A 16,480-nucleotide genomic window follows, 5' to 3' on the forward strand; every position below is an offset into this window, starting at 1 on the left:
AACCCATCCCCCAGGTGAGAGGTCCAGCCCCAGGGTGAGAGGTCCAGCCCCAGGTGGGAGGTCCGGCCCCAGGTGAGGAGCCCGGCCCCAGGTGAGAGGTCGGGCCCCCGGACGAGAGGTCCGGCCCCCGGGTGAGAGGTCCAGCCCCAGCTGAGAGGTCCGGCCCCAGGTGAGGAGCCCGGCTCCAAGCGAGAGGTCCGGCCCCCGGGTGAGAGGTCCGGCCCCCAGGTGACAGGTCTGGCCCCCAGGTGACAGGTCCAGCCCCAGGTGAGGAGCCCGGCCCCAAATGAGGGGTGCAGCCCCAGGTAAGGAGCACGGGGCTGTGACGCGTGGACATGCGCGGTGAGGCCTCAGGAATCCAGCGCCAGCGCCAGCTCGGGTCGCGCCCTCGCCCGCCTCCTCCCTGGTCTCGCCGCGCGCCCGCCTGAAGGCCCCGGTCGCGGCAGCGCGCACTGACCTCCGCAGCTCCCGGCGGCGTCCTTCGAAGCGCGGCTGCCTGGGCCAGCCTAGCCAGGAAGCGGGACGGCGGAAACAGAACAGAGCCCGAATCTAAAGTCCTTGCCCGAATCTAAAGTGGCTACCGCAGCCCCGGCAGCTACGGCCGCAGAGACCCTCTGTGCCCTGAGTAAAGATGGCCGCCGCGGGCTGCGCGCGAGGGGCGGGGAGCCGGAGGCGGGGTCGGACCTGCACGCCCCGCCCCTGGCCTCCGGGCGGACGCTGATCCGGGGCCTTCCCATTGGTCGCCTCTCGTGGCGAGCTCGGATTGGGCCACATCAGGCCGGGGCGGGTCCCATCGACCAATAGCGGCGCGGGGCTGGCGGGTGGGGCGGGGCCTCGCCGGCGCCGTCAAGTAGCCTGGGGGACCGGCCGGCGCGGCTCGGAGCGGGTGGGCGGCCGGGAGGCCGGAGCAGCACGGCTGCAGGACCTGGAGCTCCGGCTGCGTCTTCCCGCAGCGCTACCCGCCATGCGCCTGCCGCGCCGGGCCGCGCTGGGGCTCCTGCCGCTTCTGCTGCTGCTGCCGCCCGCGCCGGAGGCCGCCAAAAAGCCGACGCCCTGCCACCGGTGCCGGGGGCTGGTGGACAAGTTTAACCAGGTGGGAAGGGGCCGGGCGGGGTCAACCTTGGGCCCGGGGTCCCCCTCACCCTGGATCCGGGGTCGCCCCACCTTGGGCCCGGGGTCGCCCTCACCCTGGATCCGGGGTCCCCTTCACCCTAGACCCGGGGTCCCCCTCACCCTGGATTCGGGGTCGCCCCCACCGTGGGCCCGGGGTCCCCCTCACCGTCGATCCAGAGTCCCTCCACCGTGGTCCTGGAGTCCCCCTCACTCTTGACCCGGATCCACCCCCACCGTGGAACCAGGGTCGACGCCACCGTGGGCCTGGAGTCCCCTCACCCTCACCTGGGGTCGCCCCCACCCTGGACCCGGGGTCAGGTGGTACCAAGCACTATGGGCGCTGTCTCCTCGCAGGGGATGGTGGACACCGCAAAGAAGAACTTTGGCGGCGGGAACACGGCTTGGGAGGAAAAGACGCTGTCCAAGTACGAGTCCAGGTGGGTGCCCTGGAGCACCCTTGTGGGTCTTGGCCTGGCGCTGTCCTGGGAAGCCGTGTCCTGCCTTTGGTGCCTGTGTTAATGACAGGGAGACAGAACAGCCCCCGAGGCACCAGTCACCCGTCCGAGTCGCCTCGGCTTCTCCCTGAGGACTAATGGCTGGCCCCTCTCTGGCCTTCCAGCTTCTGCTCTGGTCCCAAACCCCTCAACAGACAGTGGCTTTTCAAAATGTAAACTGGAACACCAGCCCCACTTGTGGGAACCGCTCCTGGCTTCCCCTGACAGTGGGGTCCCCTTATTCTCTGTGCCCGGAGTCCTGGCTCCCTGGCCCCTGCACCCAGGTTGGCGTATTGGTTCGGATTTTTCTTCACTGCCTTGGAGGCGCTGACGGTGGGCCCGTGTGGGCCTGTGTTTCAGCGAGATTCGCCTGCTGGAGATCCTGGAGGGGCTGTGCGAGAGCAGCGACTTCGAATGCAACCAGATGCTAGAGGCGCAGGAGGAGCACCTGGAGGCCTGGTGGCTGCAGCTGTGAGTGCCTTAAAACCTCTTAGAAGATACTTTTTATTTTCCAACTTAGAATTTGAAATAACCTCAGACTTAGAAAGGTACAGGAACAGTATGGAGCTCCCACCTGCCTCGCACCCACCTTACCCCTGCATTACCGTTTTTTATCACCAGAGTCAGCGATCAAAACCAGGAAATTAAGGAGAAGATTCTGTCCACACCTAGACTCTTGCTTCCTGGACCTTACAATACTCTAGAGCATATGTTACGTTCAGCTGCATGTTTGTTTTAAAGAACCGTGTCTGCTGGGATTCAGTGAATGTTTTCCTCCATCCTCAGGAAGAGCGAATATCCTGACTTATTCGAGTGGTTTTGTGTGAAGACACTGAAAGTGTGCTGCTCTCCAGGAACCTACGGTCCCGACTGTCTCGGTGCGTTTCTCCTCAGGGAAATCCCATCTCCTACGTCACTTCCCCTCTTCTTCTCATGATTCTTGGGAGGTAAAAGCACAGAGGGGACCTGGGGTGCATCAGCTTTCTGTAGGGTCTGGGACCCTGCCGGATGGCTGCCTCCCCCATCCCCAGCACAGCTTGGAGCACTTTGCACCCTCTGGCTGCAGCCTCACCACTAACCTCACGCTTTAGCGTAAAACTCTGAGTATGTCGTCCCAGCTGTGCTGTTAATTCAGGGGTTCACAGACTCAGGTTGTTCACAGCTGAGTCCACTCACCTGAGAGTCTGTCCTGACTGACCTGTCCAGGTGCTTCTCCCGGTGTGCACAGAGGTGACTACACCACAGCTTCTGTGGCTGCCATTGCAGAGAGCCAGGGCACTGGGTGTCTATCAGGCTGGGCACATGGCCTTGAGCCCCAATGGGTGCCGAGGGACAGGGCTCTTCTGTGAAGAAGTGTGCATTGAAACTGAAGTCACAGTTTACTGTTTATAAAAGCCAATCACGTGGTCAAGCGAGATCAGGTAGCAGAAGTTTCAGGTTCAGACCCCCCACCCGCCCACCATCAGCCTTCTGCCAGCCCCTGCTGCTGTCCCTGGCATGCACTGGAGGCCGCAGCTAATGTTCCCACTCTCCCTGCAGTCCCCGCGCCTGACGCGTCAGTGTCCCCATCACCATGTTTCAGCTGAGGCTGCCCAAAGCCACACAAAGTGCAGTCATGTGTAACGACCAGGCGTGTTCTGAGAAATGCGTCATTAGGCGACTTTGTCATGGTGCAAACATCACAGCGTGCACTCCACACGCCACACGCCTAGATGGTGCAGCCGCTCTGTACCTAGGCTGCCTGGCAGGCCCTGCTGCTCCCAGGCCGCACACCTGCACGGCTCGTGAGGGTCCTGAGTACTGTGGGCCATTTGGCACGTGGTAAGAATGTGTCACCTGAACACATCTAAACATAGAACAGGTAATGAGGCATATTGTGATGTCACTAGGCAATAAGAGCCGCTCAGCTTTAGTATCATCTTAGGGGACAGCTGTGCTATGCAGGGTCCCTTGTTGACCTAAACGTCATCATGCAGCACGTGGCCATAGTGAAGCCCAGGAGCCTGTGGCTTGCTCCACTCAGGCGATCCACCGCCAGCCCTGCAGACCCAGGAAATCAGTTTCCCCAAACACCCACTCCAAGCCTTCAGGCTCATGTATGTCCTCAGAATCGTACAGGGTTTGGGTGCCATGCGTTCTCTCCGTGTGAGAACACCCCACCGGTCACCACCAGGTGTGCTCTGAGCATGGTTTTGTGTCCCCCAAAGCGTGCCAGGGCGGATCCCAGAGGCCCTGCAGCGGGAATGGACACTGCAGCGGAGATGGGAGCAGACAGGGCGACGGGTCCTGCCGGTGCCACAGGGGGTACCAGGGCCCGCTGTGCACTGACTGCATGGACGGCTACTTCAGCTCGCTCCGGAATGAGACCCACAGCATCTGCACAGGTACGGGCTACGCCTGGGCTGGCCCCGGGGTTAAGGCGGGATGACAAGAGCCCCTTGCTGGAGCTGCCTGCCTAGATGGGAACAGGGGCCTGTTGATCTTTTAACCCCAGATGTCCAAGGAAGCTTCGGGGGCCCAGAAGGATGAATGAAAACATCAGAGGATAGAGGCAGAGGTTGTCAGGGGCACTTCCTGTCCCATAACAGCCCTCAGAAGGGAGAAGCTACTCACCTTTCCCTCTAGTTCAAGGTCCGCCCCGACCTTGAGTGGTGATGGGCCATGCAGTGCACAGGTCCTGGAGGTGCCGTGTGGGCCCCGCACCGGCCTAGAGAGCAGCATCTGTCAAATCCCCGCAGGCCGTTATGAGTGGCATCTTTCCAAAGGACGTTTTCTCCCTGGTTGTCACTGATATGTAGGAAAACTCTGAGTGTCTCGGACGTGAGTGTGTGGTTGGCCGGCAGCCCCTAGGCTATTCTGGGCAGACGGACCCATGGATCACCAGTCAGGACTGGCCTCTCCGATTGTTATGCCCCTCACAGTCAGGACTGGCCTCTCCGATTCTTACCCCCCTTGCTGTCTGTCTCTTGGATGTTGGCGTGGTGTGGGCCACGCATGGATCCGTGGCCGGAACACGCACACCCAGCCAGGCTATAGCTCCAGAGTATGGATAGCTGCCTTCTCTCCAGGTTATTAAACATTCCTTGGAGTCCTGGTTTGCTGAGAATTTTAAATTCATGGGCACTGAAAACCCCGTGTTGCTTTTCCCTCTTAAATTCCTCACTTTTAAACGAGCCTTGTCCCCAAGCTGCTACCTGAGAGTGGGGTTTGCACCCAGGCCCGCCTTTCCCTTCCAGCCTGTGACGAGTCCTGCAAGACGTGCTCGGGCCTGACCAACAGAGACTGCGGCGAGTGTGAAGTGGGCTGGGTGCTGGACGAGGGCGCCTGTGTGGGTGAGGAGCGGCCCGGGGGTGGAGGAGGGCGCCTGCGGGAGGCGTGGGGGGTGTGAGGGGGGGGCGGGAGGCGGGGGGGCGGGAGGCGGGGCGTGAGGCGGGGGGGGCGTGAGGTGTGGGGCTTGGGGTGTGGGGGGTGTGAGGTGTGGGGGGTGTGAGGCGTGGGGGCGGGAGGCGGGGGGGCGGGAGGCGGGGGGGCGGGAGGCGGGGGTGTGAGGTGGGGGCGTAAGGCGTGGGGGGTGTGAGGCGGGGGGGCAGGAGGCGTGGGGGCGGGAGGCGGGGCGTGAGGCAGGGGGGCGTGAGGTGTGGGGCTTGGGGTGTGGGGGCCGTGAGGTGTGGGGCCGTGAGGTGTGGGGGGCATGAGGTGTGGGGGCGCTCACTGTCTCACTCTCACACAATGTGTCGCCATCCTCATGGGGCGCCTGCCCCGGTTGGCACTGAGTGTCTAAGGACAGGGCCTGGCCATCGCCTCATCCCCTCCCCTGCCGCGTGGGGACTCCGAGGATGGCATTTGAGATGATTCCTCCTCAGGGGCTGCCCTCCTCCCTGCCCTTCCCCAGCCGGCCCTGGCCATGGGCTGTGTCAGGCCATGATGGGTCCTTCCCCGCTCCCTGGCCAGGCTGTCCTGGGCCGCTCACAGCTGTGCCGCTCTGTTCCAGATGTGGACGAGTGTGCGGCCGAGCCGCCTCCCTGCAGCGCTGCGCAGTTCTGTAAGAACGCCAACGGCTCCTACACGTGCGAAGGTGGGCCAGACGGGCGGGTCTGCACTCCGGGGTCTGCACTCCGGGGCCTGCCGGGTTCCGTTGCTGCCTTTGTCAACATTGATTTATGGCTTCTTAGCATCACTTCCATACATCCTGCCTGCTCTGAGAACACTTAGGGTGGCAAAGTAAGTCATAGGTATTTGCTGCAGGAAAATCAGAAAATTCAAGTAAGATGAAAAGAAAACAGTTAAAAACCCAGGAATTCCCTGGAGGGCGCACCCTGCTCGTGCCTCCACTGCTCGTGCCCCACCAGCGCCCCCGCAACGTGCCTTGCGTGACTTTCCGCAGCGCCTGTCGGGTGTTTTCCACTCAGCAGCTTGTTGTGAACGTCTCTGCGTCCTGTGGTTTCTCTGTCACGCTAATGATTTTGGAGCCATTATTTCATACTTTTACAACAATGTCTATTGCTGGACGTTTACGTCATAACAATTTTTCAACTTATAAACTGTGAATACTTGAAGGTAAACTTTTCACATTCCTTATGATTTTCTTTGGATTAATTTCCAAATCGCTCAGTCAAGGGAATGTGTCTTTTAGAGCCATAGTGCCCCAGAAAAGTTGTGCTGATCCCCAGTCCCAGCAGCAGGGAGGAGGCCACCTCTGCCCCGTGTGTGTGACAGCCCCAGGCAGTTTTCACTGTTGGGAGTGCAGACAGTGGGTCCCTCAGTGAGCCACTAATACTGGAAGCCATGCGAGAGGCTCTGGTTATTCTTAGGAAGCTCCTGGCAGGCTGGCAAACCAATGGTCACCGAGCTGGAGGTGGGTTTGTTTCTAGAATCTCTGTAGCACCCAGTTTCTCCCAAAGAGTTCCAAGCCAGGTGGTCTGCACCATGGCTCTCCAGGAGCACCTGCCGCACAGCAGGATGCGAGTCTGTGCTTTTGCCGGGAGACAGAGACAGATTGTTATAAAGTCACTTGGTGATGAATGAGGAGAAAACCCAAATCCTGGCGGCACTGGTGCCTTGTGCGTGTCGGGGTCTGACGGGCACTGGTGCCTTGTGCGTGTCGGGGTCTGACGGGCACTGGTGCCTTGTGCGTGTCGGGGTCTGATGCTGGCTCCCTGTTGCAGAGTGTGACTCCAGCTGTGTGGGCTGCACAGGGGAAGGCCCAGGAAACTGTAAAGAGTGTATCCCTGGCTACGCGAGGGAGCGCGGACAGTGTGCAGGTCAGTGATGGGGTCTGTGCTGGACGCTGGTGGACCCTTCCCAAGGGACCATGATGTGAATGGCCCCAGCAGGTACTGCCAGGGACGGGAAGCAGCTGAGACCCGTCCTGCAGACGTGGCTCCCCCAGGGTCACTGCGCACTCGCCCTGAGGTCCACATGAGACACAGAAGCAGTGGGGGTGGGGGCGGGCTCTGCATGGCCGACCCCGGTGTGGATGGCGCTGCTGCACCAGCCTCTCGCCGGTGGCCTCGTTCCCCAGGTCCACCGCCTCTGCTCTCCCTCCAGCTCCTGGGTGGCGCTTGCCCCGAGGCTTAAGGCCAGGCCTGCCATGGTTGTGGGCTGCCTGGGTGAGCCTGGGCGTGGCTGGAACCTGGTGGAGAAAGTGGGTTTCCTGGGCAGGCGCGGTGGCTCACGCCTGTAATCCAGCACTTTGGGAGGCTGAGGCGGGTGGATCACGAGGTCAGGAGATCGAGACCATCCTGGCTAACATGGTGAAACCCCATCTCTACTAAAAATACAAAGAATTAGTCGGGCGTGGTGGCGGGCGCCTGTAGTCCCAGCTACTCGGGGGGCTGAGGCAGCAGAATGGCTTGAACCCGGGAGGCGGAGCTTGCAGTGAGAGGAGATCGTGCCCCTGCACTCCAGCCTGGGCGACAGAGCGAGACTCCGCCTCAAAAAAAAAAAAAAAAGGAAAAGAAAGTGGGCTTCCTGGGCGCATGCTGGCCTTCCGGCCCCACCTGGAGGTCTCTTCTCTGCATTTTCTACCAGTTGAGGGCCCAACTTCGAGACGTGAAATTCTTCCCTCTCGAAGCCTTTCCTGACCTTTGCTCCTTTCTGTAACGTGACGTTTGTCATCGTTGTGATTTCTTTATGTGAATGAATCTGAATGAATGAATTTCATAATCCGCTGCGCGTCTGCTGAGTGAAGTAATTATGAAAACGGAGTCTTTTCATTTTAGATGTGGACGAGTGCTCACTAGCGGAAAAAGCCTGTGCGAAGAAAGACGAAAACTGCTACAATACTCCAGGGAGCTACGTCTGCGTGTGTCCTGACGGCTTCGAAGAAACGGAAGATGCCTGTGTGCCGCCGGCAGAGGCCGGTGAGTGGCACGGCTGCCCTCCACACAGGCTGCCCTCCCCTGGGCCGCAGGGCTTGCACGTAGACTGGCTGCTTGGTCTGAAATCCACACAGATGGTGGCCTTGAGATGGTGAGAGGGGGATTCCCGGAAGACAGGTGCATGACACCTCTGTGTGGGCACGCTTGCACAGAGAGGTACTGGCTTCCTGAGGATGAAGCCCCAGGTTCACAGCTCAAACGGAAGTTAAGGCGATGAAGGGGGAAGTCTCTGAAGCTCAGACCTTGGCGGGCGATGAGCAGAGGAGCAGACGCAGGAGAAGAGGCGGCTAAAGAGCTGGAAAAGTCATCCGGGGAAGCTGCCCAGGGTGCCGCAGAGACAGGGACAGGCAGGAAGTGGTGGAGGGCAAGTGGGTCCCCCATACCTGTTTCCTGGGGCTGCCTTACCAAGAACCAGGAACTTGGGGCTCCAGCAACAGAAATGTGCCGCTCACAGGAGCCAGAAGTCAGAGGCCCAGACGCAAGCAGGCTGCTTCCTTGGGAGGCTGGGCGGGCGCGTCTGTTCCGGGCCTCTGTCCTCGCCTGGGGACGCCACCTGCTCCCCGTGTCTTCACGTGGTCTCCATGCGGGTGTCTGTCTCTGTCCAAACCTCCCCTCTTTGTAAGGACACCAGTCACTAATGCCCTCATGTTAACCTGGCCAGTGGTAAAGACCCTAATACCAAACAAGGTCACAATCACAGGTACTGGGAGTAAAGACTTCAGCGTGTTTTGGGGGACATAAATCTGCCCGTGACAGTTCTCACAGAAGTCTAGAATATAGAGAGTGGGAAAGAAGCAGTGTTCAAGGAGATACTGGCTAAGGGTTTTTCAGAATGAATAAGGCACAATTCAGATTCCAGAAGCTGTTTCCTGAGCAGGACAAATAAAAGCAATTCCACATCTAGAAGCATCGTAGTAAACAGCAACAGCAAGACAGAACTGAGGGGTTGGCAGAGACGGACAGGCCAGAAGACAAGGCTGCCTGCTACCCCCTCGGTCCCCTCTGCCCTGGCGTGGCCCTGCCTCTTGCCCCTCCCTCCCCCAACCCTCGATCCCCTCTTGCCCCTCCCTCCCCCCACCCTCGATCCCCTCTTGCCCCTCCCTCCCCCCACCCTCGGTCCCCTCTTGCCCCTCCCTCCCCATACCACCCCCGGTCCCCTCTTGCCCCTCCCTCCCCATACCACCCCCGGTCCCCTCTTTCTCCTCCCTCCCCCCCACCCTCGGTCCCCTCTTGCCCCTCCCTCCCCCCACCCTCGGTCCCCTCTTGCCCCTCCCTCCCCATACCACCCCCGGTCCCCTCTTTCTCCTCCCTCCCCCCACCCTCGGTCCCCTCTTTCTCCTCCCTCCCCCCACCCCCCGTCCCCTCTTTCTCCTCCCTCCCCCCCACCCCCCGTCCCCTCTTTCTCCTCCCTCCCCCCACCCTCGGTCCCCTCTTGCCCCTCCCTCCCCCCACCCTCGGTCCCCTCTTGCCCCTCCCTCCCCCCACCCTCGGTCCCCTCTTGCCCCTCCCTCCCCATACCACCCCCGGTCCCCTCTTTCTCCTCCCTCCCCCCACCCCCCCTCCCCTCTTTCTCCTCCCTCCCCCCCACCCCCCGTCCCCTCTTTCTCCTCCCTCCCCCCACCCCCCGTCCCCTCTTTCTCCTCCCTCCCCCCACCCTCGGTCCCCTCTTTCTCCTCCCTCCCCCCACCCCCCGTCCCCTCTTTCTCCTCCCTCCCCCCACCCCCCGTCCCCTCTTTCTCCTCCCTCCCCCCACCCCCCGTCCCCTCTTTCTCCTCCCTCCCCCCACCCTCGGTCCCCTCTTTCTCCTCCCTCCCCCCACCCCCCGTCCCCTCTTTCTCCTCCCTCCCCCCCACCCCCCGTCCCCTCTTTCTCCTCCCTCCCCCCACCCTCGGTCCCCTCTTGCCCCTCCCTCCCCCCACCCTTGGTCCCCTCTTGCCCCTCCCTCCCCATACCACCCCCGGTCCCCTCTTTCTCCTCCCTCCCCCCACCCCCCCTCCCCTCTTTCTCCTCCGTCCCCCCCACCCCCCGTCCCCTCTTTCTCCTCCCTCCCCCCACCCCCCGTCCCCTCTTTCTCCTCCCTCCCCCCACTCCCGGTCCCCTCTTTCTCCTCCCTCCCCCCACCCCCAGTCCCCTCTTTCTCCTCCCTCCCCCCACCCCCGGTCCCCTCTTTCTCCTCCCTCCCCCCACTCCCGGTCCCCTCTTTCTCCTCCCTCCCCCCACCCCCGGTCCCCTCTTGTCCCTCCCTCCCCCCCTCGGTCCCCTCTTTCTCCTCCCGCCACCACCATTGTTCAGGCTCCCATTCTGCCAGGCCGCAAGGAACCCCTTGCCGCTCCCAACTCTGCATCCTCCACACCCACGGCAGCATGGGGGCTCTGAAATGCCGTCTGCCTCATCTCTCATCTGCTTTGTGGGAAACGGGGGTGTCCGAGCTGCCCTTGGATGGCTGTGTCCGGGGCCTTGAGCCAGGACTGGACGGGCAGGCCCTGCACATGCGCTGCTGTCCCGGGAAAGGCCTCATCCCCAGGGCCCTTTGTGCTCAGCTTTGACGACCTGTGCTTGTTTTCTGACAGAAGCCACAGAAGGAGAAAACCCGACACAGCTGCCCTCCCGCGAAGACCTGTAATGTGCCGGACTTACCCTTTAAATTATTCAGAAGGATGTCCTGTGGAAAATGTGGCCCTGAGGATGCCGTCTCCTGCAGCGGACAGCGGCGGGGAGAAGCTGCCTGCTCTCTAACGGTTGATTCTCATTTGTCCCTTAAACAGCTGCATTTCTTGGTTGTTCTTAAACAGACTTGTATATTTTGATACAGTTCTTTGTAATAAAATTGACCATTGTAGGTAATCAGGAGGAGAACGGGTGTGGGTTTGTCTCATTAATCAGGACGGACCTTTACCACTGAGTTTGCACCTGTCCTGCCAGAGCCGGGAGGTGACCAGGGCTGCCGAGGTCTGCAGAGGCAGCAGGTCCGGTCCTGGGTTGGTGGCTCTGCTGTCCCTGAACAGGGCTCACATGCCGCTTGGGGGAGGAGGGGAGGGCCCTGCCTTGGGCGAGAACCTGAAGACGTGGCTAGGTGGGTTTCAGGGGTCCAACCTATGGGCCCCTCTTCAGTGATTCAAAGGATGTACAAGCAGGGACCCTCAGGCAGGGGAAAAGCATCTTTGGGGGCTTCACTGGAGGAAACAGCCACTCACAAACCCCAGGGCCTGCCCGTTCCTCATCTGGGAATGAAGACACTGCAAGAAGAAAGCTGGCTGCGGGTGAGAGGCTGCAGGCTCTGGGAGCTCCATTCTGGGGGGCCACGGCCTCCTCCCTGGGCTCCTCATAGCCCCGAAGTCCCACTTGGCCTGGTCCCCACCACCCACTCCTCGGTCACACCGCCCCTCCTGTCGCCTCCCCCCCCAACCCCGCCGATGTCCCCCAGTGGTAGGTGGCTGTCCTGCTCCTGCCCTGGTCCCCCCTTCCCAGGCCGTGCACCATCCTGGCACTACTGACCCCCATGTCCACACTGTTCTGTACCCACGAACCCCATCTCAGTGCACCTATGCTCACTGGGCCCCAGGTGGTCACGCTTACCTGGGTATTGGAAGAGCCCCTGCGGTAGGACTCTGCCCCGTGGGTCCCTGGCCGGCAGAGGCAGCCACAGCCCACTTGGGCAGGCCGAGTAGTGCCTGGCCCTGCATCTTGCCTCTGGCTCTTCCTGAGTCAGTTGCACTCAGCAGCCTCACGGCCTCTCCCTTTCTCCCTCTAACCCTAGGCCAGGGTGCCCCAAATCCCTAGAGGGGGCACAGCTCAGCTTAGGCGAGGTGGGGGCTGCTCTTGTCCACTTCAGACCTCTCAGGCAGTCTCCGCTTCATGTGCTGATGGGACCACCTAGAGATGGGGTCCTGACGGTGCGACCAAGGGCAGAGGCCAGAGGGGCGGGGGCTGGGTGGGCCCTTGGGGGGCTCAGAAAGTGGGATCAGAGCATGGTGGAGAGTCCACAGGGATGGCCGTGGAAAGAAGTAGGGAAACACCAGCTGAGTCCCTGGGGGGGCCAAGCACCTGTCTCCCGTGGGAGGGTGGAGCCACCCACGGGTGGGTGGGAACTAGGCGACCCCAGCGGGAAGCCCAGAAGGCAGGCCCTGTCCCTGGGGGGTACCTGGGGGAGGAGGAGAGGGCGCAGCCAGGGAAGAGGACGCCCCAGGGGAGAAGAGGAGCCAGGCAGGGGCTGGCCCAGGGCCACCTTGTGCACCCTCACGTGCGTGGACAGCGGCGGTACAGGCGCCTCCCATGTCCCGCGCGTCCCTGCCCGGCTCAGACCTGCGGAGCCGCCATTGATCAGGTGGGACCGCGGCCGGGTCTGGGACCCCCGCCCCACCTTCCAGCCGGGACCTCTGTCCTGCTCCTGCCCTGGCCCCCCCTTCCCAGGCTGTGCACCGTCCTGGCACTACTGACCCGCATGTCCACGCTGGAGACGGCGACCCTCCTGGGCCCGGTGAGTCGAGGACGGGAGGTGAGGGGCTGCGGTTCCGGACGTTGGGAGCAGGACCCCGGGCGCGCATACCCACTTTGTCGCCAGTGAACCCTAGGGAGTCCTCGGAGGGGGTCGGGGCCAGGCCAGGAGAGGTCCCCGCGGGACACGGGGGACGAGGACTGGTGGGGGCGGTTGAGCAGGAATGGGGGACGACCCCGCAAGACCCTGCGGCAGGGCCGAGGCGAGGGCGCAGGCAGGGTCCTTGGGACCGCGGGGCTGGGGTCCACCTGCCCAGGTGCTTGAGGGGCGCCTGCGGGGCTGGGGCTGGGGCTGGGGCTGGGACCGGGAGCGCCGCCTCCTGGGGGGGCTCTGGCCCGCCCCTCTCCACGCGGCGCCCCCCGCGCCCCGCCCGCTCCCGCCGGACACAGCGGACCCTGCCTCGGATCGCGACCCCTGCCCGGGCCCAGCAGGTGGACCACGAGGCCGCGCGAGGTACCGCCCCTCGGAGCCGCCCGGCCTGGGCCGGGGACCGGGACGCGCGCGGCCAGCAGGTGGCGCTGTGGGACCGCCCTGCTCGGCCCGGCTCCCGGGACTCGGCCGGCCCCTGCCCGCTGCACCTGCCCCGTCACACCTCGAAGCTGCCGGGGCGTCTTTCTAAAAGGGGAACTTGGAAGAGGGAGGTTGGGGTGAACTGTGGACCTCCGCTGTCCTGGGCCCAGGCAGAGACCCTGCCATAGCCCTGGGTGAGCCCCACCCTCTGGGAGCCAGGACTGGGGTCTGCAGGGCCGAGAGGGCCTCCACTTTGGTTCCCAGACCCCGGCATCTTGCTTTGGCACATACGCAGGTCCTGGAGATGGCTTCCATCCCCACAGGGCACTCCTTGTCAGGCTAGAAGCTTCTAGAAGTGCCCCCTGGTCAAGCCCACCCCTGGCTTTGCTGTAAACGCGTCCCTTGGTCGAATGCAACAGACAGTGGGCGGGATCCGCAGGATGAGACGTTCTGTGAGCCAGCGGTTCTCAACAGGCAGCTGTTGTGTCCCCCAGGGGACAGGGGACCGCCTCTGGAGGTGCTGTGGGTTGTCACGACCTGGTGAGGAGTGCTTCTGCCAGGGCACAGGACACCCTGCCACAGAGGATGGCCCCCACCAGAGGACAAGCCAGCTCCCGCTGCCACCAAGGCAGACAGATGCTCACAGCAGTCCCTGGACAGCGGCCTGGACCTCAGCCAAGGCGTGTTAGACAGGGAGGCGGCCATGGTGTGAACGTGGGTCTGCTCTGGGAACACGAATCATGGGGTGGGGTCCGCGCAGGCCGGGACCACCTATGTGTGCTGCGTCCTGCTGTCCTGGATGTACCACATGCCCCTGAAGATGACCGTTGCCTGCTCAGCCTCATGACAGGGCCGGTCTAAAAGCCAGTGCCAGCGGGCAAGGCAGAGACACAGCCATGGGGCATCCCATGGCCAGGCTGTGCATCTCCACAGGGGCCCAGAACCACAGCAGGAGTCCTCGACGCAGGTACACACTGAGGATGGCATGGGCCTCCTCTGCACTGTGTTTGGGGAGGGTCTTCCACGGGCACTTGACCCTAACCCCCCCTTTACCACCCGTGCCTTTGGTCTGCGGAGTCAGATCGTAAGTAGCAGCCGGGACACCAGAGTTGGGCTTGGACGGCGGTGGAGCTGGTCCTGCTCTGTGCCTGTTCAGAGCTGTCCTTTTGTGTCCCCCAGTATTGGGTTGGAACAGAGTCCCCAGATGTGGAACATGCTGTTCCAGCTCCCAGAAGCCTTCCAGGTGCCGTGCGTCCTGGCGGGGGCTGCAAGAGGCAGCCACTTATCTGTCCTCTGCTTTGGAGGGGATTTTCTCGCTCAGGAGGGCCCAGTGTGCTCACCACGTCTTGGTCATCTAGTTTCATTAGTACAGCACCGTCGATAGAGGGGCCACTGTGACATCCTGGGGACATTCCTTCAGCTGGTGCCAGTCTCTGGATTATTGTGAGAGAGGGCAGGAACGTTACCATAGCCCTGGGGAGGAACTGAGTGTTTCCTGTTTTGAGTTCCAAGGCAGTGTGACTGATCTTCCTGCCAGACAGGAGATGGAGAAGAATGCGCACCCAGCAGTGGCCTCACCGCACACCTGGGGCTGGGGAGCCTTCTCTAGCAAAGGCACCACAACTAGCTGGGTTGTTTTTGCAACAGTCCACTCTCCTCCAGGACCCACCCACCTGCCTTTTGCAGTGGTCAGATTGGTGGAATAAAAGGAGATCCTTGGCCGGGCATGGTGGCTCACGCCACTGTATTCCTAGCACTTTGGGAGGCCAAGGTAAGTGGATCACCTGAGGTCAGGAGTTCGAGACCAGGAACATGGCAAAACCCCATCTCTACTAAAAATACAAAAATTAGCCAGGCACGGCGGCAGGCACCTGTAATCCCATCAACTCAGGAGGCTGAGGCAAGAGAACCGCTGGGACTCGAGAGGCGGAGGCTGCAGTGAGCCGAGATCCCTCTGCTGCACTCCAGTCTGGGAGACAGAGCGAGACTCTGTCTCAAAAAAAAAAAAAAAAAAAAAAGGAGATCCTTGCATCCTTTAGATCTTTAGATGTGTCCCTAGTTTCCCCCAGTTTTGATTTACTATTTTGGGTGGGGATTGTCACAGATTTGCACTGGACTTACCCATTATGATGGCCAAGGAAATGGTGTCTACCATCAAGAATGTTGGCTCCATCCGTCCTGTGACTGGGGAAATGACCCACTGGGTGAATGTGCAGACTCGAGGCTGGTGGATCAGACCTGGCCCGAATTCCACTGCTTCCCTGGCTCCTGTCAGCCCCTCGCTCTAACGGGAGCCATGAGGATGCTTCAGGCCTTCAGATGCCAGCATCGCTCAAACCCTGTGTCCAGCACTTCTGAAGATGTTTGCATATTTCCGTTGCACTGTGTCCGGTTACCGAGGTCGGCGGCCACAGGCCGTTTGGTGGTGGTGGCGGGCGGGGGCGGGGGCAGGGGGGCCAGAATCATCATGGTGCGGATTTGCCTTGGCGTTGCACATCTTCCTCTTAGGGACTCAGCCTTCACTTTAGTGAGATTTCTCTGGGTCAGAAACCCACTCAGGTCTAGAAACTGGGCAGCGTCATGACTTTTTATTTATTTATTTTTATTTATTTATTTGAGACGGAGTCTGGCTCTGTCACCCAGGCTGGAGTGCAGTGGCGCGATCTCGGCTCACTGCAAGCTCCACCTCCCGGGTTCACACTACTCTCCTGCCTCAGCCTCCCGAGTAGCTGGGACTACAGGCGCCTGCCACCACGCCCGGCTAATTTTTTGCATTTTTAGTAGAGACGGGGTCTTGCCGTGTTAGCCAGGATGGTCTCGATCTCCTGACCTCGTGATCCACCCACCTCGGCCTCCCAAAGTGCTGGGATTACAGGCGTGAGACACCGCGCCCGGCCCTATTTATGTATTTTTGAGACAGAATCTCACTCTGTAGCCCAGGCTGACAGTGCAGTGGCACGATCTTGGCTCACTACAGCCTCTGCCTCCCGGGTTCAAGTGATTCTCCTGCCTCAGCCTCCTGAGTAGCTGGGATTACAGGCATGCACCACCACGCCTGGCTAATTTTTGTATTTTTAGTAGAGATGGGGGTTTCACCACATTGGTCAGGCTGGTCTTGAACTCCTGACCTCGTGATCCGCCCACCTCGGCTTCCTAAAGGGCTGGGATTACAGGCGTGAGCCACCACGCCCGGCCTTATTTATCTATTTTCGAGAAAGAGTCTCTCTGTGTTGCCCAGGCTAGAGTGCAGTGGTGTGATCTCAGCTCACTGCAACCTCCGTCTCCCAGGTTTAAGCAATTCTCCTGCCTCAGCCTCCCGAGTAGCTGAGATTACAGGCACCTGCCACCACGCCCAGCTAACTGTTGTATTTTTAGTAGAGATGGGGTTTCACTATGTTGAGCAGGCTGCTCTTGAACTCCCGACCTCAAAGTGATCCACCTGCCTTGGCCTCGCAAAGTGCTGAGATTACAGGCTTGAGCCACCACGA

The 16,480-nt window shown here is 61.4% G+C and overlaps 2 protein-coding genes across 9 annotated transcripts in view; one reads left to right on the top strand and one right to left on the bottom strand.

The window, feature by feature from the left end:
- The window catches only part of ALG12 (ALG12 alpha-1,6-mannosyltransferase), a 57,976-nt gene extending 57,291 nt beyond the window's left edge, over positions 1-685 (bottom strand). For 4 of the 5 annotated variants that reach the window (XM_055374456.2, XM_063704600.1, XM_063704601.1 and 1 more), the window contains exon 1: positions 458-660. The gene's annotated coding sequence lies outside the window, so the exon portion shown is untranslated. Of the gene's footprint in view, positions 1-457 lie in introns of all 5 variants that reach the window. The other variant, XM_004063671.5, reaches the window with a different exon arrangement.
- A 140-nt stretch (positions 686-825) lies between these two features.
- CRELD2 (cysteine rich with EGF like domains 2) lies at positions 826-10,843 on the top strand. Of its 4 annotated transcripts, XM_055374471.2 has the most exons (11): positions 835-1,093; positions 1,468-1,550; positions 1,968-2,078; positions 2,394-2,485; positions 3,815-3,991; positions 4,529-4,675; positions 4,844-4,939; positions 5,599-5,682; positions 6,773-6,868; positions 7,829-7,969; positions 10,558-10,843. In XM_055374471.2, the coding sequence occupies exons 1-11, from the start codon at positions 965-967 to the stop codon at positions 10,608-10,610; spliced, it is 1,209 nt and encodes a 402-aa protein (XP_055230446.1). In that variant the 5' UTR covers positions 835-964; the 3' UTR covers positions 10,611-10,843. The 4 variants fall into 4 exon arrangements, with proteins under 4 accessions (XP_030861338.1, XP_055230446.1, XP_055230445.1 ...); XM_031005478.3 differs by lacking the exon at positions 4,529-4,675 and having other exon boundaries at positions 826-1,093; XM_055374470.2 differs by lacking the exon at positions 4,529-4,675 and having other exon boundaries at positions 1,468-1,538.
- Positions 10,844-16,480: the final 5,637 nt, after the last annotated feature.

Source organism: Gorilla gorilla, chromosome 23 (genome assembly GCF_029281585.2).
Source record: "Gorilla gorilla gorilla isolate KB3781 chromosome 23, NHGRI_mGorGor1-v2.1_pri, whole genome shotgun sequence".
Classification (NCBI taxonomy): domain Eukaryota; kingdom Metazoa; phylum Chordata; class Mammalia; order Primates; family Hominidae; genus Gorilla; species Gorilla gorilla.

What these genes read in the sequence shown, in the direction of transcription:
- CRELD2 (XM_055374471.2), top strand. Translation starts at nt 965, where the DNA reads ATGCGCCTGCCGCGCCGGGCCGCGCTGGGGCTCCTGCCGCTTCTGCTG. An exon ending in TGGTGGACAAGTTTAACCAG is followed by an intron (nt 1,094 to 1,467) that starts GTGGGAAGGGGC and finishes GTCTCCTCGCAG; the next exon opens with GGGATGGTGGACACCGCAAA. An exon ending in GACCCACAGCATCTGCACAG is followed by an intron (nt 3,992 to 4,528) that starts GTACGGGCTACG and finishes TGCCCCTCACAG; the next exon opens with TCAGGACTGGCCTCTCCGAT.